This window comes from Bacillus rossius, chromosome 13, assembly GCF_032445375.1.
Source record: "Bacillus rossius redtenbacheri isolate Brsri chromosome 13, Brsri_v3, whole genome shotgun sequence".
In the NCBI taxonomy this organism is placed as follows: domain Eukaryota; kingdom Metazoa; phylum Arthropoda; class Insecta; order Phasmatodea; family Bacillidae; genus Bacillus; species Bacillus rossius.
Genome location: NC_086340.1, coordinates 34,494,265 through 34,519,571, shown reverse-complemented (window position 1 = coordinate 34,519,571; position 25,307 = coordinate 34,494,265). Strand labels below are relative to the sequence as shown.

General features: G+C 38.8%; 1 protein-coding gene across 1 annotated transcript in view; it reads right to left on the bottom strand.

Moving 5' to 3' along the window:
- Nucleotides 1–7,940: 7,940 nt before the first annotated feature.
- Nucleotides 7,941–25,307, bottom strand: part of LOC134538042 (pancreatic lipase-related protein 2-like) — a 31,180-nt gene continuing 13,813 nt past the window's right edge. The window contains exons 4-7 of the mRNA XM_063379015.1: nucleotides 20,590–20,835; nucleotides 15,026–15,214; nucleotides 11,789–11,942; nucleotides 7,941–8,045 (exon numbers count right to left, since the gene is read on the bottom strand). Of these exons, the coding sequence (XP_063235085.1) occupies nucleotides 7,988–8,045; nucleotides 11,789–11,942; nucleotides 15,026–15,214; nucleotides 20,590–20,835 (647 nt within the window). The 3' untranslated portion in view covers nucleotides 7,941–7,987. The remainder of the gene's footprint in view (nucleotides 8,046–11,788; nucleotides 11,943–15,025; nucleotides 15,215–20,589; nucleotides 20,836–25,307) is intronic.

The following is a 25,307-nucleotide window of genomic DNA, read 5'->3' as shown; positions in this document are numbered from 1 at the left end:
ATTAATCATATCAATCAATTGGTAATAGGATAAGACTGCTATATTTGAGGTTGTGTATATGTTGAGGCTGCCTTAAGTTTTTGAAGTGACAGGCTAATTTCACTTTATACGACAGTGATAGTTTTCTTAACATTTTGAAATTGTGTATATAATATTATAGGCTCTTTTAATTTACTATGCAGTACAGTATTTTAAAAAGCATTATCTATTGAATTTTACTTCATTTAAAAATGTTTGGGTGCAGGGAAAGTTAAAGCCTTTTCAATAGGGGTTAGCTCTGAAATAGTTGACTTTGTGATAGAATAACTATTATATTGGCTCAGAACATTCAGCCTTTATCTCTCTATTCTTGTTAAGAGCTGGACTACCAGCATTATTCCTGTTTTGTCCCCCTATTAATTTTCTAGAATATATATTGCATGAGCATTCAATATGCAGTTCTAACAATTGAGTGCAATTTTATTACAGCACTTCAAGTGTCTAGTGATGCTTTTATTTCTGAAGCCTTTATTTGGTTTTAAAGTACCTAGTGTGTGTGTGTTGCATAAAGTAATTCATTATGCAAACGAAAAAAATGGTTTTGCCATTCACATGTAGTTTACTGTAAACCTTTTCATATAAACTGAATTGCTGCCTATTAGAACTTCAATTTGAAGGGAATACAATGTGACACGTTTTCCCTGTAGTTGGGAAAGTGGGAATATTTGGATGGGTCATTTGCAAAAAGACATTGGTAAATCGTAGGCATTGCAGATACATTTGGTTGGGCCACACATAGAAAATTGTTGGCATTGCAAATATATTTGGTAGGGCCATCAGAATAAAATTGTTGGCCAGGTGGTGTTAATGCTTGCTAGAAAACCGTTGGCCCTTCATTTGGGATGAGCCAGTTGGACAACAGTAGGCAAGTGTGCCAATTATACCGTTGTCCAACGGTGGACATTTTCAATATGCCAACATTGGCCCAACTGTATGTGCTACTAGGGTCTCGTATGTAATAAGTAATATTTGAATAATTTTTTTAAAATTAAATTACGATGTACCAAAATTTAAATAACAGTTTACTGCTGAGAACAACTTCGTTATAACATATCAACAGGGGCTAACGCAGGTGGTAATGGGTGATGACCCCCAATCTTTCGAAATAAGAAATAAATCTTTAAAAATTTATTATCCCCACTAATTAACAAAGAAATAAAATAAAATTTAAAGTAAACAATGGCCAAAGTGTCTCCATCAATATTCACCCTCCCTCCTCCACCTCTGAGAAAATAAATTCTGCATATTCTCCTGCACCCCCAAAATACGTCCTGCTGAACATCGCTCCTCATTAACACAGCTAGCAGAAAACACGGCTACCAGCTCACTCAAGCTGTCTTCCAGCTGCCATTTCAAAGATATGCTGGTATTTAGTATGCATCTGTACATTAATTTTTAGTTTTATCGTTCAATTGTATTACTGTTGTGTGAAGTTGCTAACCACTGTAACGCCCCTCGTGCCTCAAAATTGAATTATTTTAAATTAATTAAAAAGAGCCTTGGAAACTCGCTGGGTAAGAATAATAAGAAAATAAGTTTATTGACCAGAGGTGGCACGAGGTGGAGAACAAGACAATTTAGAACTCCCTGACACAAGCAACTGGGGAGCTGGTGGATCGTTTAAGGGAAGAAGGTATATCATAAATAAATTAACACTACACAAGTAGCTTGGTCTATAGGTTCCCTGTTTTATTTAAAAATGTAACTAATGAATTCTGTTTTCATTTGATTTGGCATTTATAAGTTTCCCAATTAATGATATTAACAATATGCTTTAGTTTTTCGAGAAAGGGCCGGCCCTAATTTAGTATAACAACACATACTCAACTTTACCAACAAACAATTACATAAACAAAAATTTATTAGTATCACACCAAAATTTGATTTGTCCAATTATTACATCGATGATTAGTTTCATTGATTCTACATATTCTTGAGGAAAGCACTGTTCGCTGGTAGGCTATTCATTCGATTAATGTAGTTGGTAGCTAGAAAGTGGGGGGGGGGGGGGATGTTGATTTCACATTACCACCCGGGTCTTCAAAAAATAACGTCGGGTCGCGGAAACATCTCTTCTAACGTGACCCGCAGTGGAGGTGCAGGATCACGAGCTGGGAGCAATTTGTCTCTCCAGCACTTCGACCCTGTCTGAAACCCAAATCAAATTCAAAACGAATTAGACTTGCTTCCAGACAGTCCTACACCGTCGGCGCAAAAGGCCAACAAACGGGAATGGGGGGGAAAAGGCCGGATTGTCACTCACCAGACAGGGAAATTGACTTCTATTTACAGATGCGTCACCAGCTAGGAACTGGATCCCGCGAATACGCGGCTGGGCGCGGTCGTTTTCTAATTTCAAAAAAAAATTAAAAGATAAAAAATAACTATTACATTTTATACTACGCAGACGGACTAAACTACTTGAAAAAGATTATAGGGATAGCATCCCTCATTTAGGCGACTACATAGTCGGTTGCGGCCGGATGGAAGTTTTGCAGAGTCTCGTCGACTCGCCGATAATCAAACGGTCCGTCTGCAGTCGCGGCGCGAAGTGTCCCGCGGAGAAACGCGTCTCGTAATTAAAAGTAAAACTTGAATCAAAAGTGGAGGGGAGGACTGGGAGTCCGGACCGAAAGGTCCCGAAGTTCCCCGAGTGAGGGCCATAAAAAAAAACTCTGATTGAAGTCTCGAAGCTGGTAGCATTGCGTCGACTTTAGCACTACCTGTTGGGGGCTGTCTGAAATAAAAAAGAATCGACTCGCCCAAGGCGTCTGCTTAAGCCAAGGGTTAAAGGGCGCAGTCTAGTGCTACACTCTGGCGGCCTACAGGGTAAGTTGGCTGGGTGGTTAGCGAGTTTGCCGCTAGGTGTCGCGGGGTGGTCCATCTTGGCACACACATTTTTTTTATGCAAGGCATCCTGGGAGACGGTCGCTGTCTGCTGGGGTTTCTGACCTGTCATTGGCCTTAGGCGAATTCTTAGAACCGAAAGAGGAGGGGGGAGCAAAAGTGCAACGACGCTGAGAACAAGCGTCCATGACGTGCTTTTCGAGGAGAGAACCTAATACGTATTCGTGACCAGACTTACTTCTCTCAGCAGCTCTCTGAGAAGTAGCAGCTTGCAGCCCAGAAGCTGCTCTATGCAGTTTTGGTCGTGCAGGGAATTAAAATTACAAACTCGGGACGTGACTGCAGGCGAGAGAAATTTCAACCGGGCTGACCATGTCCACATTAGACAGCAAAATATCAGATTGGCCCCCCTGGGAAGGGGCGTCGGTCCACTGGCACAAAGTTTAAATCCGTGGCGTACACCGGCCTAACAAAAAGTAAATCACCCCCATTAACAACCAGATAAATTTAAAAAAAATAGAAACCCCAAAAAATTTTAAAATTATAGAAAAAATTTAAAAAAGTGACGAAATGCCTAATTTCCGGCACACCACCCAAATTTTTTCCAGAAATTCTGGCCCCTTTTTATTTTTTTATAGCTGTCTGTCTTTCAGCAGTGAAGCCATAAGAGATGGAAACGAAGTACAAAACAAATCAGGATTGTCAAGAAATGATCTATATCCCCCGCTTGTAACAATACATGCAAACTTGGAGCACTTTGTATCTTTCCACGCGTGTGTGACGCCTTAAATGGGTCCCCGAACGTTCAATGATATTGCAAATACTATTGCCAATGAAGCTTACTGAAAAAAAAAATGATCATGTGGGAGGTTACTGACGTGATTGTCCATCGATTGATTGACATTGATGGAAATCTGGAAAGAATGACACTGACGGAGACGATTAATCGTGTGGAATAAGCAGTTGTCAGTCGTTCGGGACAGTAACGCTCAGGACAGCAAACATGACAGATGCCTCGCGCCCCACGAACGGCGATTCTGTGGTGGAACGTAAATTTTGATATTATAATTAATTTAGATTCTGACGAGTCTGAGTTGTTGAAAGTTAAGGATAACTAGGCCTTGCCACTTTGCAGTTTCATGTATTCTGATACTGCTTGCAATAAAGCACCTGCACTATTTTTTTTTTGGGGGGGGGGGGGGAGGTTGACAAGGCATGGTTACTTGTTTAAGTCAACACTTGTGAACTGGTGTGACTGGTAAGAAATAATAAGTTATTTCCTTGTAGCGCTTACAGACTACAGGATGTTAGTAAATATGTGGTTTCAAGAAGGTATAGATGGTCTGAGCGTTATGATTTATGCATTGAAATGACAAAAATTGGTATAAATAGTTTAAAATTAGAATTATAGCATAAAGATAGAAAAATCCAAGGGGCGGACCCACTTAAGACAAATGAATACTCAAATAAAAACCAAATAGGTATTGCTTTACAAAAAAATACTTTTAATGTTTAAAAAATAGAAACACAGTTCAAACTGAAAAAAAATTTTAAAAAATTAATATATTATGAAACTCATAATATAAACGCGTCGCTCCTTTGAAGGATATCAATGGGCACCATTGACAGAACCAATTGAGCTATATGAAAGACCAATATCTCGACATATAGGGGAGGTCCGTGTAAGTTGGACCACTTAAATTTAGATGCTTGTATAAATTATAATATAATTTCAAAAGTCTTCAAAATTTAGGGGCCGATGAACCATAACAAGATTTAACAAATCCTTTAAGTAAAATCCCATTTACTTTAATATAAGAAAGAAAATTAAAGATCTTCTAATATCTAGGTTACCGTGTAATTTGGGCCAAAGGCGTGTAATTTGAGTTTCATAGGTGTGCAATTTGGTCCAACCGAAAAAAGAAGAAAAATGAAATAGAAAACATTCTGCACTTCAAATGTATTATTAGTTACTCTTTCATGTATTTTAAAATGTAAAAAAAAAAATCTTCAAAATAAGAAATAAGCCTTTTGGCCTAAGGAATGAAATAAAATTCTTAGCATTTCACACAATCATCACAAAAGTAAAAAAGTGCATCTCTTAAATCTGCACACTCCTCGTGTGACCAAAGTTTACAAGATTTTCACTGGATCCAATCTGTGTCATAAGTGTCACCACAGTTGATGCACATTGTATCCGAACTTTTTGCAATAAACACTTTCTTCTTCTTCTTTTGGAATTTTGGCTTTCCGTTAGTAAATAATTGTTTCATCTTGATTGAAGCAGTAGTCTTAGTTGAGGAACATGGACTCCTGTTAGGTGTAAGCGATTCCTTATGAGGCATTGATGTCAGCACTATGCCTGAAACCTCCCGTCTTCGTCTTTTCTTTTGCTGTGGTGAAAATGAGCATGAAGGGAGAGGGCTTCTGCAGACACGTAACTCGTTACAGGTGAACCAAGAACATCACTTGAACCATAACTAATGTCTCTGGAAGTTGTAGGCACATTTATTTCTGGTGGATGACAAACTTTATACAGTCGTACTTCTTCAGCATGCTCCATTTGCTCAGGAATCATCACATCTAGGGTAACAGGAGTAGGCTCAATTGGCTGTTCTTGCTCCTTGCTAGCTGGTTTTTGAAATGGACGATCAGTGACCGATGAAGCAGCAAAGTCAGCATCTGTAAACACGTGGCGATCAACTGGCCACAGCCCAGATTTCCTAAAGCCATTTATTGCAGTGTCCATGGAAGCAGCTCTAGAAAACGCAGCTCCAACTAAAGAGGCGATATGCTCAACAGTAAGTCGTTTTCCTGGAGACGTTCTGAGCTTTGTTGCAATTGCGGAGTCATAGTAGGTGTTCAGTGGCTTAAAAAAAGCCAAATCGAGTGGTTGCAAACTGTGTGTGCAATGCGATGGCAATTAAAGCATAATAACACCATTTTTTCGAGCCTGATCAATTGCATGTAAGCTCTGGGTGTGACTGCTGTGTCCATATGAAATGAGAAGAACCTTTTCTGTAACGCTAGGTTTTACGTTCTGAATGAAGTGCGACATCCATTCCGTAAACACATCTGCAGTCATCCAACCTTTGTCCTGACAACTGAAAATTGTCCCAGAGGGAGCACCAAACGCTAGAGAATCCTTCATTCTTTTTCTCGCATAGATTAGCATTGGAGGGATAAATAACCCAACAGCATTCATGGCGTATACTCCTGTCACATTTTGTCCTCTTTCGCAAGCTGTTATGCCGCCAACTTGGTGCTTCCCTCTTTGTGCAATAACTTTTTTCGAGCGTTGAACTACAGTATGCGAAGTTTCGTCCATATTAAAAATCCTGGCTGCTGTAATTTTTCCTGGTCTACTATTTTTTCCAACTCATCGAAGAATTTGTTGACAACCGGTTTATTGAATCCAGCAGCTCTTGCTAAAGAAGTAGCTTCTGGCCGTCTCAAACTTAACTGTGGATGTCGTCTCATGTATCCTTCGAACCATTCTTTTCCAGCCTCTTCTTTTTCTTTATTGAAGCGAGTGCTGTGGTTATTTTTCTTTGCTATTTCGAAAGCTAGTTTCATAATTCCTTTCCTGGTTAATCTGTAACAAAATAACCAAATATGTGTTGCCACTCAATAAAAAAATAATTGAAGTCAATGTTTAAAAGACTTACAGTAAAGGGACACTCGTGACAAAAAATGCCAATTCGGGAAGCAACATAATAGGTACTATCTGTAGGCCTACTAGCACGGTGATTGTGCCTTGTAGCTGGATAGTAGGCAAATTTAAAACTTTTCATAAATAATTAAAGGATAAACAAAGAGAATTTTGAGTTAGATATGTAGAAAGCAGCCATTCTCCATTTTATTACAATTGAGAGTCCTACAGGACCAACAGATGACACTCTAAATTGTGGCTCCAAACTTACTGTAAGAACTTTACAAAAATATACACACCCATAACACATGTTTTCCAAATGCAAGAGATGTTCAACGAGATCTTCTTCGACCTCTTTTGGCAGATCAAGGGGTCGGCCTATACAATTTGAAACTGTGGAATGTTGTTTTATTCTTCTTTTCAGTGTACTCTTTGGGATCTTGAAAATATCTGCAGCTTTATTAATCCCCACTCCTTCTTCCACGGCATGTACGGCAGCAATTAAGTCTTCTTCCTTCCATTTGTTATAAATCCCCCTAGATTTAAGTGCTTCTCTTGTAGTCATCTAAAACAATAATAATAAACCCGTTTTTAATTTATTTGTGCTCATTTTTAATGTATTCGTGTAATTTGGACCACATTCGTGTAATTTGGACCAGTGGTCCAAATTACACGATGACTGTTGGACCAAATTACACAACGACACAACTTGAACGCCATATTTTAAATCCCGGTAAATGTATTTTCTTATACATTTGTCAATACACAAAAATAAAGTTTACTTTACGAACTTTAATTCTAAATCAAGCATAACTTAAATTGATGAAACTACTTCACTATCCCACGCTTGTAAAATAATTAAATTATTACATGAAAACTCTAAAAATCGTACTTACCTTCGTATTTTCCTTGTCGCTTCATCCACAAGCAAATAACTTTGAACCAGCGCTGTACTGGAACGTACGCAACTGCCAAACGTTCACGGTGCTGCTATCTGTTGGTGGCTCTGAGAAACACAGCTGGCCCGTATTACACGCTGGTCCAAATTACACGGACTTCCCCTATTATCAATTTGTCAAATATATTGTTCGCCTACGGACCCATTAAGACCACTAAAACTATGTCAGTACTATCAAGTAAATGCAAATACATTGACTTAATATTTTACATTTCATTGACTAGGATTATCCGTGTATCTATTTACTACTTGGTTCAATTTTGTTTTAGCCAAATAATGGTTGTGCCTATAAGAATCAACCATTATTTTATAAATTCCATCCAAAAAATACCTTACACTACTTGTATTGAATACACTTCAACCCGAATACAACTAGATTATCAGCAAAACTTCGTATTTTTGGCGGAAGCAAAGTATTAAAGTGAAATAAATAAACTCATGCACTATTGTTGCTTTTGGATTTATTAGATTTATTAGTACATTTGTAAACATCAGCCGCGTGCGAATGGGGACTGCCCGTTGGTCTGAAGGAAATAAACACCTCTGGATCTGGAAAATAATAAAGAACATTTAAAAACATCCGTCTATTGTGAATATCCAAAGTCTTGTCAAGTAATAAATGTATCGTGTTCACCTGAAAATAAATAATCTAAGTAACAATAATCAATAATTGAAGAGTCAAATACTGCTTAACATATTTTAAAGATCACTCCCTCGGAAAATGTTCAAAAAAATTTATTTTGCGTTTTTAAACTATGGAAGAAGAAATTTAAAGCTGTGAAGGCTTAAACCTATTGAGTTTACGACCAAGAAGCCACTGGACTTGTCGCAGACAAGCAGACAGACATTGACGTCAGACCCTTTGAGCAGGGAACCCTTAAACAGCAGAACTAAAACCAATGAGAATATAAGTTCATGCTTCCACGAGATTTATATCGACTAACTGCTTTTCATCGTCCTGTTACCGTCGTTTCTGATATAGATTTAAAATAAAACTTTTCATAATAAAATCTGTTTTCCTTCGGTACTCAATTTACTGATATTCTAATATTTATTTTTTTTAAGCTGTCTTAGATGGTTCCCACTCTTTTTCTCCCCATTTGCTTCACCAAAGTTTAAAACAGTTTTTGGATTCAAGAACCAAAACAAACATAAAAACTGCTTTTTTTTTTACACAAGTACTCATCTTTCCGTCGTAATTAGGTGACCCTGCTCATATAAAATTATGAATGTCACATATCCACTTCGAATTAGGGCCGGTCCCATCTGAACCCAACACTCACTGCAAGCACCAACTCTATTTACCAAGTTGTAACTCACACAGTATTAACATTTTCTTGCACACTACTCATTACACCAAAGCCAAAATTAGACTTAGAAAAACACTTACTGGCCGATAAATAAAATAACAAAACAACTACCATACTTAGATTTCCATACATGTCCCTCTCTCTCTCTTTCTTAGCACTGTAAAATATGTGTCGGCATCGTTGTTTTCCTTGCTGTGTCTATTTATTCTGCCAAATGGCGAGTAAATTTACCCGAAATAACTTTCCAATTTCCTCCTATTGCCCATAAATCCTCTGAGAATTCAGATAAGCTTCAAGATCGTTCTAGCATATTCTTTACTATTCTGCAATATAGTCCAAACAATCGATACACAGACGAGGCTTTCGCTTTAATTCGACATCTTGCTATGCTCTCGACTTTTCCGGTTGGTACCCGCCCCTGAGTTTGTTTGGTTATGTTGACAGAAGAAAGTTAATTTAACCCTCTACTTTTTAGTGTAGACTCATAACATAAAAAACTCGTGACCATATACGTGGTCACACTAATTAAGGTTCGAATCACAAAAGGTTAGTTAAATTAAACAAAATAATTTTCGTGTGGGTGGCACGAACGCCGTTTCCTAAAATAGTTAAGGAATGTGATAAACAGATATAATGGTTGTATGGAAACACCGTTGTTTCCTACTTTCATATAGTTTGTTCTCGGTATTCTTCTACCACTTTTGTGTTCCTGAAACTAACAGGAGAGCTTTTATTGTGTGGAATCCTAGTCAAACTGTGTCAGGGACATTTATTGCAGGGTTATTAGTGTTCTTCTCCTGCATTTCATGGATTAAGCTGTCAAGCTTCACTATTTTTGTCGCTTTATCTTCGTGTTTTGACAACATTTTTTTATTAATCTAATGCAAAACATGATTTTTATTATAACCTTAGATTTACACACGTGAACATTACGCTAATGGAATTTCTTTTAGTGATCCTAAAATTCACTTCACTACAATATTTGAAGTTGGACTCATTTCCATAAAAAAAGTAAGTGATTTGTGTGAAATTCTGACCGGTTTTTCAGTTGATAGAGTACGCGATGGATGCATCAAAAGTTTCGGGTTGAACTCCAGTTTGGGACTTGGTTAATTTCACTTGCGAAAAGTTGCCTACCCAGTGTCCAGAATTGAGCGTAGTGTTCCAGCTTCTACCTGTTGCGGATTGCAACTTACCTAGCAACGCCTCGGCCGTCTTTCCAACTACGATCACTAAAGATACTCATCCATTACAAAATCCGAACAGGTATCACTATCACAGCTTAGAGTATGATTATGATGGAAACACAGATAAGAAATTGTCTAAATACTTAGGGAGAGTAAATATATCAGTTTATAATTGCTTTATATGAACTTGGGACAAACGAACCCTGTCTCTTACATATCCTTATCTCGTAGGCAATTAAAGTATGTTACAATCTGACATTTGATCATAATCTCATTTAGCAACTTTATGTATAACATTTTAGAAACTTATTTTACTTTTATATTCAACCCACATCAAAATATATTTAAAAATAATGGTTTAAGATAATATTAATTAAAATGCATATTATTTTTTCCTAAAGTTGCTTCGGTCACATAGGCTATAACTAAGAGTGCTTTCTATAGCAGGTGTGGTATCAGGTGTTACCAGCTACACCCAAAGAGCAAATACGTTTAGACACAACTTTGTAATGTAATGAAAAATTAACAAAAAAATATTTTTAAAAATAAAAATGGTAACCAATATTTTAATTTTTTTATTTCATTAAGATAATCATCTGATAATATTCAATTCTCTTTTTTAGAATATGTTATTAAAAAATGCCACCATAGTTTCAAACATTTTTTTATTTTATAAACACTCTGCATAATTAATGGAATGTCTTTATATTAATAATGACCAAATGCTACAAAAAGCCTCTACTGTGAAATAATAATTGGTGTTTAAAATTTCTAATTTATTTTGCCGGAATGTATACAACTTTAATCATACTGTCAAAATATGGTCTTAAATCAACAAATAGTAAACATAAAAAATTAAAACTTATTCTAACTATCGCTCATATCTACCATCAATAAAATATAACACTCCGAATGTTCTTCACCGACAGCTTTGAAATTTTGACAAAACGATGCACTCAAATACGCGCGTGTTTAATATACACATGTGAAAAGTAAAAAGATGGATGAAAATCATATATTACGTAATCAATAAATATTTCAGTGTTTCTTATGCTACAGTGCGACGTATATAGAGATATAGTTATATTAAAAATGAGAGAGAAAGAGAGATATAATGATAGTTAATTAGTTAGAGCGATAGAGATGGTTTGAATATGTGTACTTACTTCAAACAAATTACAAAAAAAATGATAGAGATATTGCAACACATGCCGGGAATTAGCTAGTAGGAAATAAGGATTTCAGTGGTAGCAAGCCGGGCAGTGTCAACCTGGCAACAGCGGGTGCCACTTGCTCTGCGCTGCGTTCCAAGAGTGTACAGGCTGTAGGAAGGTACGAGGTTACCACGCCGGAAAAAATACCATGGCCCATGAGAGAGGTGCAGAGGCTGAAGGAAGGGACGAGGTACCTACGCCGGAGAAATGCCGTGGCCCATGAGAGAGGTGTGGAGGCTGTAGGAATGTACGAGGTAATCACGCCGGAGAAATGTCGTGGCCCATGAGAGAGTTGTGTAGGCAGTATAAAAATACAATTTTATTGACACCGGAGAAATGCCGTGGCCCATGCGAGAGGAATGGAGGCTGTAAAAGGTACGAGGTACTCACGACGGAAAAATGGCGTGGTCCATGAGAGAGGTGTGGAGGCTGTAGGAAAGTACGTGGTCCCCACGCCGGCGAAATGCCGTGGCGAACGAGAGAGGTGTAGTGGCTGAAGGAAGGTACGAGGTCTCACGCCGGAGAAATGCCGTGGACCATTAGAGAGGTGTGGAGGCTGTAGGAAGGTACGAGGTACCCACGCCGGAGAAATGCCGTGGCCCATGAGAGCAGCGCCGTTGTGCGCACAGACTCCGTCCCTGAAGAGCTGCCAGCTGGGACACTCCCTGGACAGGAACCTTGCGCCCAGCACGGACTCCGCGTAGAACTGATTGGCTCGACCGTGGCTGCACGACCCTGCTCAGGAAAAAAAATACCTAATCCTGTGCTTTCACAAAAGATGCTTCTGAAAATTATTTCCACGAAATAGTTTTTATTACTAAAATGAATATAAAATATGCTTTTGAAAACCAATTGCCTCGAAATAGTTTGTACCACTAAAAGTAATACAAAAGATGCTTTTGAAAACCAATTGCCACGAAATAGTTTGTATTACTAAAAGGAATACAAAATATGCTTTTGAAAACCAATTGCCACGAAATAGTTATTAGCACTAAAAGGAATACAGGGTAGCTTTGCACAACAAATGTCTATGAAACACTTTTTTTTTTTACGAATACACGTGCATAATTTTATATTTAAATTTAGGTTTTATAAGTGATGCGTTGCATCAGATTAATATAATTAAGTTTATTAAAGTTATTCATGTGGGCAGTTAATACTGGAAAGGCATTCAGGTACTGGTACAACCAAAGCATAAAAGCCCCGGTAAGAAATGGAACACAGTATTACTGCAAACACTATTTTCAAGTTGTGCAGTTGTTTTCAAGTATATGTTTAGGTATACAAACATCTGTTATATGATATTAATATTTATTTTCCACTTACAACAAAAAAATACTGTGTGGGGAAAACTAACAGTCGATGATTAGGAGCATGTAGGCCTATATTCCGCGAAAATCTTTCAAGACTAGCTGAGAGTTAAATCACTTTAGCATCGTCTGTGTTTCGTGATTGGGTGAGTTTCTTTCAGGTACATGCTCTGTAAATCTATTTATTTTATGAAACAAATATTCATCTAAAATTACAATAATTGTAAATTTGTACGTTTACATGAAAACAACTGGTTCACTACAGAACAGTATTTGCGGTAATACTGAGTCTGGATTTTTACCCGTGTATTTATACCTTTTTGTTGTCCCAGCAACTCCAAAAGTTAAATATATTTGTAACCCTTTACCTAAATAGCTTTCCAGTATTAACTGCGAACATCAATAAGCATAAGAAAATCAAATTAAGTCAATTGACTGAATATTATATTATCTTTTCTATGGTTTTGAAAAATTATGATTGTATTAAACATCAATCAATATTTAACAATTTTTGTAAGCGCGCCTATATACGAGATGTGTTCAGAAAGTAACGAAAAAACTGCAATTTCACGGGTTGTATTATTCCGATTCCTGCCAATTCTTTCGTTTTTCTGTTGGTAAACATGTATGAAAAATGAATCTGTGTACATATTGTTAGAAATAATGGTTTTTATGTTTGTAGTCGCTTTCAATAAGGTTAAGTGTGTTTTGGTACCATTAGCGATTTTTTTTATTTAGCTATTTGTTTAAGAAAATGGATCAGAGAATTTCTATGAAATGTTGTTACAGGAATGGAGTAATTTGAAGCAATGTTAAAGAAAAGCCACACGTTTTTGCAAGAAGAACATTCAGCTTCAGATGAGGGCTCAGCAGTCCAAGAAGCAAACGCAGTTCACGCCCCAGCAAGTGTGCCTGCCGGCTGAATGCCAGCGTGCGACGTGAAATCATCAACCAGGGAGTTTGAGGCCGGATTGGCTGAGCCTTCATCTGAAGCTGAGTGTTCCTGTTGCCAAAACAATGTGTGACATTTCTAAAACATTGCTAAATTATACTCCATTCTTATAACAACATTTGATGCAAATTTTAAGATCCATTTTATGAAACATATAAATAAAATAACTCGCCAATGGTACCAAAACACAACCTTTTTGAAAGCTGACAACAAACTTAACATCGAATGTGGTTAACGATGTACAGATACTTTTCATACATGTTAACCAACACATCAATGAAAAAAATTTGCACTAATCGGACTAATACCACCCGCGAAATTACAAAATACCCGTTTCTTTTTTGATACACCTCCTATATTTAGTGTTGTTTCCAAAAACGTATTTCATAAGTGCCAAAATAAAAATAGAAATGTTTTGCAAACATTCACAATAGTTTTCTTGTCGTATTACAAAATATTTCTTGGCAACTGGTTTCCAAAGGTATCTTTTATGTAAGTACCTACACAAAAAAAAGTGCATGTGCAACTAAGTATACGTGATAGAAATTAAACTTCTTTGAAAATTCAAACCTCGACTCGTAAGTATATCGTAAGGGGTAAAACGACAGAGAGATAAAAAGAGAGCGAGAGAATAAGTGATAAGGAAGAATTTTCCTAAAAATATCACAGCGCGGGGTTTTATAGCTTTCATTTCTTTTTCAAGTAGATATATAAGAATCCTATCAATTGTTTTTTTTTTTTACTTTTTATTAGAAATTTGATTAAAATAACACAATGAGCTCAAACCCCGTTGTGTTGCCCTCTGCCCAAACACTCCCTAAAGTCAGGTGGCGTCAGGCGCAGGCGGGTCCCTACCGCCGCGACCCGCCTATCCCTGCAGCACGGCAGAATTCAACCTGAGCCGCAAGCCGCCACGTGGAGCGAGTTCTCTGCACCGTCCGCAACCTACTAGCGTCAGAAATTTTTCACGACAATGTTGCATTAAAAGGAAACGACAAAATGTCGCCCCCGAAACAACCAGCGCCACCCAAACAAAAGTGGACAGCAATGTTCAATTTCCCGTCCTTTGCTTAGTAGTTTATTTCTACTCTGTCCAACTCTTCTTCCGGAACCATCCTTCTGTTTCCTGTAATCAACCTGCTTGTCAATAATGCATGAAATTTTACATCCCGCATGTAGGTGCCCAGGGTTTTCCCTGTATCTATGCAGGTTTTACCTGGGCCCAACTTATCTAGTTTTTAGTCTAGAATAGTCAGTGAGGGGAGTTAGTCATAGCGCCAATCGCTGCCATGGCTGGCCAATCCCCCTCCTAGCACATGATGCATGCTTCCTCTCCAGCATGGCTTTAGCCCTGCATGATTAGAGCGTATAGGTTTCTTCCTGAGACGCACTTAGAGTCTTTCCCTAACCCAGACCGCATCCAAACACACTTAGTTCTTAGTTAGGTTAGGAAAAAAAATGTTGCATTAAAATTCAGCCTTGAAATTGTACTCCCATTGCGCCCAAAGGAGTTTCACGGCTAGGAGGGGCAGCAGGGAAACTCAGCACGCGCTCACCGATGAGGTCCAGGCCGCAGCCCTCCTGCCTGGCGCCGCCGTTGGGGTAGAAGTCAGCGTGGCCCAGGTTGTTGCCGAAACCCAGGCCGCCGCCGTTGGTGTGGATGGCCTGCACGTGCGCGCCGGAGGCCTGGTCCAGGCGGTCATGGCGGTCCACCGAGGGCCACATCGGCCCGGCGGGGTCCAGGCCTGGGCGGCACACAGACACGTCCACTCCAGCCACACCTTTCGACAAGCCATTAATTGAGATTACTAGCTAGTCCCCGCCATGCGTTCCAATGCCTCTATCAAATATATTTTTTTGTATTTTTTTTTAAGCAGGTACACATATAGGCTACAAAACATGTCTCTATCTAAGTATATCTCTCTATGTATACATCTATACTTTTCTCTATTTCTCTATATATCTATATGTATACATCTTTCTATGATGGTTAGTGGTTAGCAATATATGACAGCACGCAAAAAATTCTTTTGTATACAAAATTTTTGCTAGTCTAATAAATTTAATGAATTTTTATTGAAAATTGTATACCGTTCTCATAAGCGCGGCACGCACATAAAACTAAACTAGTCAGTGATGCTGAGCAAGTTTTTCATCTTGCCATCCCATTGTCTGTCTGGAGCGATTCTGGGACACAGTGTATGGTCATATATGTGGGAAGATAATGGACAAATACATTATCATTCACACACAGAATTATAAAAATCATATAACACACAGAATCATACATTTAAGATACCTAACTCACCAATGATGTGCAGGAAAATGGCTTACCCAACACCAAGATGTCAAGATATTATCTTTGACCCACGGACTCTGCAGCAATGCTAGGAGGAGGAAGTAAGCGAAGAGCAATGCAAATGTAACATTGCAAGCGCATGAAAACAGAATTTCGCTACGGACTCGATCGCAATGCTAGGAGGTACAGGTTAGCAAAGAGCAATGAGCGTAACGGGACACAGCGAAACGGGACAATGTGCGTAACGGGACACTTTTTCGTGCGTGCAGCCGGCGTTCATCGATTTATTAGACGTCACATCAAAAATTAAAGTGTTATGTAACTAAATTAAGCAAATTTTTTTAATGTATGACCATCTTTTCTGTTTAAGAAATAATGTTTGAATGAATCGTGAATTAAAATATTAAATTATGAGCCAATTTTCGTAATAATTATCAGTAATAACTCGTTAAACGTATTTTACACATCCAAATATAACCATAGCCATGTGTTGAACAAAGTTAAAAAAATTTTCTTGGCTACTAGTTTCCAAAAGAATATTTTGTAATTGTTTAGAAAGTTATTTTTGACGTGATAACGTCTTATAAATCGATGAACGCCGGCTGAACGCACGAAAAAGTGTCCCGTTACGCACATTGTCCCGTATCGCTGTGTCCCATTACGCTCATTGTACGCTTGCGCCGCATCTATCTCTCTTCCACTCGATTGGAACAACTAAGTATGCACTCATTTCATCAATGTTTTATTATGACGTCACGTTAAACTATCGTCCGTAAACTAACTTAACAGATAACCAATTTTTTCTAATAAAGATGGGTGGCCACTGTTTAGTTTTGACAATCACCAGTGTGCCAATCATTACGCCCCCCCCCCCTTACCCCCACCCGTGGTGTTGTATTTTTTTGTGTCACCCAGAGTCATTGTGAAATTGTAGTTGTGATTGTTGGTATATTAAGACAATACAAATTATATCCATATCTTACCCGGGATTCGAACCCAGAACCACCGTACCGTAGCCCGGCGCGTTGCCGATTACGGAACGGAGGCTGACTTCGCTTGACTAAAAGGTCAGTTAAAAATTTATTTCATAAATGACGAATATATTTCTAGAATATATGTATTTAAAGTTCAGGATGTTCCATGAGTCAACGTCAACCCTTGAACAGTTGATAGGTCTATTAATTATGGTTCTGTATAAAATTTGCCCAATTAACAAAGTGTTATAGTTTTTGAGCTATATACATTTTTACGAGTGTTTTAAAATTCCCATCTGCACCCAAATTAATATATAATGTGGTTAAATAGTTGTTTTATGAAGTTATTAATAAAATAACCTTGATATTTTCAATTGATAAATATTAAAAATAAAATTATACATGCTATATTTGTCCAGAAAAAAAATCATCATGCAAAACAAATCCTTAATAGGGCACATTTGACTACTCATACTGTAAAAGAATATTAATATGCTAAAAGGGAAGTAATTTGAAAATATGGCTGATTTAAGGAAAAACAAACTTTTCTAAGTTAGCATAGTAAATAGTTTTAGCTGAAATACTTAAAATGCCCTATTAAAATTTTTCTACATAAGTATTACGAAAAAAAACTTCCTTTCTACTATAGCATGTTCGAATATATTTTAAATTTTATCAATAGTAATACTATTCATGCCAGAGTAAAAAAAAAAATTGTTCCTGCAGTAGTTAATCATTTGGGCGCAGTTGGAGATATAAAAAATTTAATTTTTTATTCAGAAACATAATTAATGGACTTATCATCTGTTCTAAACTTGACGTTGAGTTATAGGACTTTCTGTATGTTATGTCTTTGAAGCTATAGTGGTAGAGTTGTTTGAGGAGGGACGCTGGTGTCATCTGCCGTATTTCCAACCATTGCTGGTAGAGGGCAAGTCGTAGCAGCTACCATCTGCACCTGGTCGTTTAACATGCAGACAGATGGAGTACATGCTCCCATTTTGGGCTGAACGAATATCGACACAACACAGGCTCCCTAGTGTTACACTCATAACACAGTAAACCCAAGTTATGTTATTACTTTGTTACACTTCACTCTCTCTTGGTGACTGCGGTGACTTGTGGATCTTTTAGTTCCAGAAGGAAAAACAATGATTTCGTCTAGATAGTACCTCTGTTTTTATTTTACTTTTGATTATTTTCACAGTAAGATGATATTTTATAAATTTATAAACAAATATATATGTAACATGGATTTAAAATTACATTATTAAAAAAAATGGGCTAGCCCTCATTATTAAATTACCCGTAACAACAATAAACCTGTTCATGAGTAGCAATTCCAGAATACATATAGCAATTTAAGTCCTAAAGAAACACTTCTGGCTGTCCGATCTGTTCAACGTCGTGATTCAATGCTAGTCCGAAAATATTTAAAAAAAAAAAAAAAAAAAAAAAAAAAAAAAAAAACTGAAGGGCTGGAGGTTTGACGATTGCTAGGCGAAGTGGAACAATTGACTGGATTTCAGAGGGCCTTATTCTTCCGCCCTTGGACACAGATCTGGTCCTTGCAAACTTGTCCGGTCCTTGGAAACTCATCCTTTCCTTGGAATATGTCCGGAACTTGGAAACTTGTCCGGTACTTGGACCCTGTCCGTGAACAGATCCGAAACACAAATGTTGAGGACTGGTTAACAGACAGTTGGCAAAATAGGCAGAAAATGCCTTCAAATCACGACTATGGTCGGGGAATAAAGGTTGTCAAACTCACCATACAGGGAGATGGCTTCCAGTATCATCCCGGGTGCGAAGCTCGTGAACCCGCCGTTGTCGCGGACGTTTCCATGATTTAAAAACAAAATTAATAAATTATGATAAACAAAACATGACTACTCCTACGAGGTAGACCTACGCGGACTGACTAAACGCTAATCACTAAAGTTGTGGGAATCCTATCCGTTGTCTAGCTGATTACATCTTAAAAAATTCGGAGTGACTTCTTGAAGCCGGAGATACGGTGTGGTCAGTCCGGAGTCGCGGCGCGCAGTAAATTTTGGGGCGGCAGCGACTCGTAATTAAAAGGCGAAGTTAATAAAAAGAGAGGGGGGAGGCTTCGGTTTCTGGACCGAAAAGTTCCGAAAATTGCCGAGGGGCTTGTCGAGAAATACTGACTTCGATATCTCAAAGTTGGTGGTACTGGTTGGTGTCAGCCTGACCTACTGAGGATGTGTCAGAACAAATTATAGATCGACTCACACGAGGTGACAGTTAAAGCATAGGGCTTATGGTGCGGACTAGGACAGTGCTCTGGTGGCCTGGGAAGGAACTACGGGGTACTCGTTGTTGCAGGAGACGCCAGAGGGCAGGCGTTTAGCGGGCGTTCAAACACCCAGGGGAAGTGATTCGCAGCACTGCCACTAGATGGCATAAGCATGTACTTTTTGGGACTGGAGTCGTGGCCTTTGGACAGGCCGACCCTGGCCGGGGTTAGTGGCCGGTCAGTGCTCTGGCCAGTGTTCCCAGGAAAGGCTGGAAAGGGGGAGGGGTGTGGAAACTGCGGTGACATTGGGAACTCACGTCAGGCGAGGTCTTAGAAGTAGCCTGCCCTGAGAGCTTGCAGGACATAGCAGTTCTTGTCACGGCTCGGAAGCGAATTACAGGCGACGTTCGTGCGCCAAGGCGGGAATAAAATGATACACAGACTGAGTCGCAAAAGACTTGGCAAAATCCGATCTAGGGCTGGGAAAAATTGGGGACACATGCCTGACACAGATAAACTGGAGTGTACAAGAGGAGGAACAAGTTAAAGTTATTGCAGCAAGCAAATAAAATTACGCGACAGAATATATCAAAAATTTAGATTTTGAATTGATCCATCAGAAAATGTATACGCCTTTTCAACGCAAACTGGAAGTTTTTGGAAAGAAGCTACATGAAAAGCTAAGACAACCCATCCCAGCATCAGCACTACGAAAGTTATAAAGTTGAAGGATTAAATAATAATAAAATGGCCACCACGACAACAACCACTGCTTAAAAGAAAATGAGAACAGTATAGAAGAATTTGAAGATACTAATACAGAATATTGTGATTAAGTGCTGAGACTAAAATGATAGAAAATACACGTTAAAAAAATTATTCTGTTTTAACTACGAATACGATAGTGACGTTAAGGCTGGAAGACCTCAGAGATTTTAAATTATTAATAATAAACGTGTCAGAAAAACGACATCTACAGAAGATATTGTTGTATTATTTATATATATATATATTTATTTATGCGTATCTACTCGCTATCGCTCGTAGTTGGAGGCTTCGCCCACATACCACTCAGATGTTGTCTGTAGCTGTATATTTAGTGGGGGAAAAAAATTGGTGTGTTTAAATTATTATTACAAATAAATAATAATTATTTATTTACATGTTTGTATGAGAGATGAGGTAATTATATTTGGCCGGAAAATATGGTCTTCCAGCTGTCTTAAAAATGCTAAATATAATGTAAGTAGCTGCCCAATAAATAGGGTAGAAAATTAAATATATGTTAAATAATACAAAACTATAAATAAATTTTTAATTATAACTGATGATGATACGATTATTTGAAATGTAAAATAAATTATAGATCGCATTAAACATAAGTAACGTATTAACGTAAGTTAAGTATGGAAAATGTTTGAGACATTCGTGAAGAAATTAGAAATATTTGCCTGGATCTGAGATTGATTGTAACTATACACACACAGATATATGCATGTATACACACACACAAGGCTACCCCGTGTTTGGCTCGAGGAACGACTTGTCCCAAGAGTATCACAAGGTGCTTGTATCCACGAGAGTTACCGGTGACTCGGCCGGGGCGACTCTGGCAGCGCTGGCCGGCCACGCCGGCCACGTGGGCGCCCAGGCTGAAGCCCACGATGTTGACGTCGGCGGGCTGGAGGCCTCGCCCCACCAGGAAGTCGACGAGCCGCGCGACGAAGGCCCCCACCTCGCGCGTCGCCGCCACGGCGCTCTGGTACACCAGGTTGGCGGGCCGTCGCCAGTCCACCACGATCACGTTCAGGTCCAGGCCGGAGCTCAGGTACGCTGCGACCACAGAGCGCTCTGTGCGTGGACAGGCTTGGAGCGATGTGACCCCAGGACCATATGGACACCAACCCAGTGCCCGTATGTTTGGGACACTCAGAGAGGCGTCGAATCGCATCCACGAGAAATGAAAATGTGAGCGAGTCTTTGAGTAATCGTCAGGAATGTGTAGCATCTAACCTTGCATGAGTTTTCATGTTGAAAATAACTTATAAAGCGAAACTCCGGCCTCGGACACGAAATATAACCTAGAATTCTGTAAAATAATGCCGAGTGTTATGAATGTAAGCAAATTGTGTTTTTATCTACATTACTTGACGAGAATTACACATTTTTTTTCGCAGCCGCCGCTAGAATTTGTTGCCGAAGCAGCTATGTCAACTATTAATTAATTACCTTTCCATAGCGCATTTTTAAACTGTATATTAAAACGGCACCGATAAACGCGAAAAATACTTGGAAAAAAAAGTGCCGTTTCAGTGCTACTTTCAGGCACAAATGTACGATTTACTTAATTTTACGAAATTTTTAAATGTTTTATTTTATCTTCCATATGATTTCCCACTGCTCTAATCCTCATCGAGATTTGTTCAGTCGAGTGTACCGACAGGTTAGTTTGTTTAGCAGTCTACACTGAGAGAAAGGTTTGTTTACCTCAACAAAATATGTGTTTGTATGTGGCGAAATAAATTTATTTTGTTAATTCAAACAAATATTTTGTACTAGGAAAGATTCTGTCGACCCAAAAAAATGATGTTGTCAACTCAAATGTATATTTGGTTAGGTGTAACAAATAATTTTTGTTTCTTACAGAGTTTGGTTAAGCTAACAAAATATTTTGTTCCACCAAGTAAATATTTGTTTCGCCATATATAAACAAATATTTGTTTGATTCAAACAAACCTTTTTCTCAGTGTAGTGCTCTCAGCGCCGTTCCCAGCGATTAAGGCTGAGGTTTGCTGGCGACATGCTGGGCCAGCGATCATCTCGTCTGGACCCTACTAGGCGTCACGCGTCGAGCTGTTCACCCTAGACTAGAAAAGCTGTTCTGTGCTTCCAAAGATGCTAACTCCTCTTCTTGGAACTGTGTTGAAGTTAGCTGTCCCTCTCACGAAACGGTGTTCCATTCATCAGCCCAGAAACACGTATCGTCGCGTTGGACCAGCCTGTTCCCAGGCCGGGTCAGTCACCGGTCGTACCCCCCCTTTTTTTCTGGTCCACGGAGGTCTTAACCCACAGCCGCGCCAGTGCCCGGGATGAAGGCCACAGCCCCTCGCGCCCCAGAGGGCCGCCGTCCTGCATCCTCACGACATCTCGCGGGAGTTTCACTCCCTCGCCTCTTCGCCAGAGGACAGCATAGTCCCCTCCTAACCAAGCCAGGCCTTAAGGATCGACTTGCATCCAAGTCGAGAGGTCGTTTAGGGCTTGTAGTTCCGTGCGCACTCGCCAGGGCCCACTAGAGTGCGGCTACTCCAATCTGAACCATTCGGGTTCCCTTCGGATTTTCCGAAGCCCATCCCCTGGATAGGCGACCAAAGGCAGTTTTAATTGGGCAAGCTGACGCCATTTTTAACGATTCGGCGGGCAGCACTCGGTAAGGGCGCATCTTTCTTCGCAGCCCGAGACAACACGCTTCTGGAAAGTCGTGAACGGCTTTCTCTAAAGCATGTAGTCGGTTATCGACAAGGCCATGTGCCTTAGTACTAAATTTTTTATTTTCTTTTTAGCTGCCCGAAATAGTTTAGTTTGTGAAATAGTTTTTTCTTAACTTATTATTCTTCATGGATACCGCGAACGTCCGCGCCGCATGTCACCTGGCCATCTCCAGGGACCGACCTGTCTACTCCACCCCGCAGCTTAGGTAAGTTGTTTCATCGCCCCACACACACGTTTCTTTTTGCTTTTCACCTGGGCTTAACTTCGCCCAGCCTCAGCTGCCTTTAACAACTTAATTCTATGGGAATACTGGTAACAGACGGGGCTCAAGAATTAGGACGAGAGATTCCGCTCCAAATTCAACTCCCGAATGCGCTGTTCATGAGTTAGTTCACCGAAATTCATCACCTCCTGCAATCGGAGAATTTCTCAAGAGTTCCAGCTTTCAACGTATTTTCCCTGAGTGGAAAAACCACAAAATAATTTATAATTCTAAACAACCAGTTTCAGGACACTTTTTTATTTATTTAACGAGTAAATGTGATTTTCTATAACTTTTTTTTATGAAGAGCCTGCGAGCTCAATATTCAATGGCCTGTAAAGTTAAGAGACCCAATGACCTAAGATTCAGTCGAGTATAACAATGGTTACTTATGTTTGATATCTCACCCCGGGGCCTCCCCATTTTTTTTTTTAACAAGATTTAATGTATTAAGTATAGCAAATAAGGTCAACAATTTTCTTGGTATTTTTTTTCGGCTCTAATGCCATGGGTAGGGGTATGCACTTTTCGTGTTTATTTGTTCACAGAATTCGAGGTTATTTTTCTGGAAAATCAGTGTTATTTTTCTCTGAAAGGGAGGTTATTTTGACTACCAAAATGGATAACAGTAATACCAATTTCATATCTCAAGTGTTGTGAAAATTGTTTTAACACTAAATACACACCAAATACTAAGTACTTAATATTAAAAAAGATGCATTTAAAGAGGTATAATTAAAATTGAATGAACTCTATTTGGAGAAGTATGAAGTAATTTCTCAATTCTTATTTAAATACTTACTGTACTCATTGAATTGTTCACATCAAACCATTGGCAAACTGCTTACTGTAACTTACTGCTTCAAAATTATTACAACACTTAATCAACACAGCAAACAATATTTATAATGAAAGTTAACTTAAAATAAATGAATATCAATTAAAAACAACACAGTAAGTAGGCTACGATCACTAAGTTATTGAACTTTCTGTTGTCCGTTTCTTATGTTTTTCACTGCCAATATGCTTCGCACACGAGTCTTTGCGGTCCCATGGCACAGACACATTACAAAAACGACAGAAAATGGTTTTTTCATCGCTTGCATACAAATCGTGTTGTGAAAACTCTCCGGCCCGTTGTTTGGCAGTCACTACAGGTTTCGGCATTTTTGTCAACAAAAGTAACTACGGTAAATTAACGCATTTTTGCTAAAAATATTTATTACTTCGGATAAGTATGTAGGCCTACACCACGTAAGTATTAGAGAACAACTACCACGCCACGCAAGTTCAATTCATACCGTTTACAAGTTTGTCGTATTCAACCACGCGCGGGCACGGTAGAGGTGGGTCGTAGAGTATCAACCTGATACTTTGCCACTGATACGCGCCTGTATCAGGAACGGCAAACAAGTACACTATTCAAGTTTCAAGTACTTTAGTATCAGTGTAGAATTCGCCTTGAACAACACCACGGCCAATGTGCGCAGAACCCGATCGCAGATGGCGGTCACTTGGGCGTAGCTTGTAAAAAGGTGAGGGAGCGGCACGAAGAATAAGGGATAAAGAAGGGAAAGAATGTAGGGGAGGAAGCGCAGGGGAAGGCGTTGAAGGAGAGGCGCAGAGCGAAATTGTTACAAGTCGTTTTGTTTATTGTCCTACTTCAAAGTACGCTCAGTGCGCAGTGCGTGCTTCTTGCGAAGACTGAAGACTCTAGTTAGTACGCTAATAGCGATACAAGACCAAGGACACTAGTTCTAGATCCATCATCCTTAGGTGATAGATATGTGGATCCACGATCTAGGGAGCAAAGCTAAAACACCGCCTGGTTCAATAATAAAACTAATGAAATTTTAATATTAAAAAGTACATTAATAAAAGATATAATATTTATATTTGTGCACTTAACAACTATGAAAATGCAAATAAATTCTCAGTTGACCCTAATAACAGATGTAATCAACATAATATGGACTTTCTTTTTTTTGAAAACAATTAGTAACTAGTGATTTCATAGATTAAAAATTTATGATTTTATCAAAAATTAAAAATAAAAAAAAAACAGATAGGTACATTAGTGAGCCTACTATATCAATAGACATTTGAGTTACATCAGGCAGATAGCAGTGCCAATATCGATAAAAAAAACGCTTTGCAAGTTCAGTCACTATTTAACAAATAGTATTGCATTATAACTCAGTTTTTGTTTACACAAATTACACTTAGCAAACTCATTATTTTTCGTGAAAAAATTCCACACAAATGAAGTCTTTTTCCTGCACTTATCCATTCCTTATTTCACTATAAAGATACTAACTACAGAGCATGACAGCCCGCAACAATGTACGTGGTAATAGACGGCCAGGACGAACTGCAGTAAATGTTGAACTGATTGATACTGGCTGTATTTAGGCGGGTATGAGCGTAACAGAGGTAGAGAATTACAGGGCGTGATAAATAATGTATCAGAGACACCGATACCTTTTTACGCTGGTGATGACGGCACGGAGGATGTGTAAACGAGAATGCTGATACCTTGTTGCTTCCTGGGACC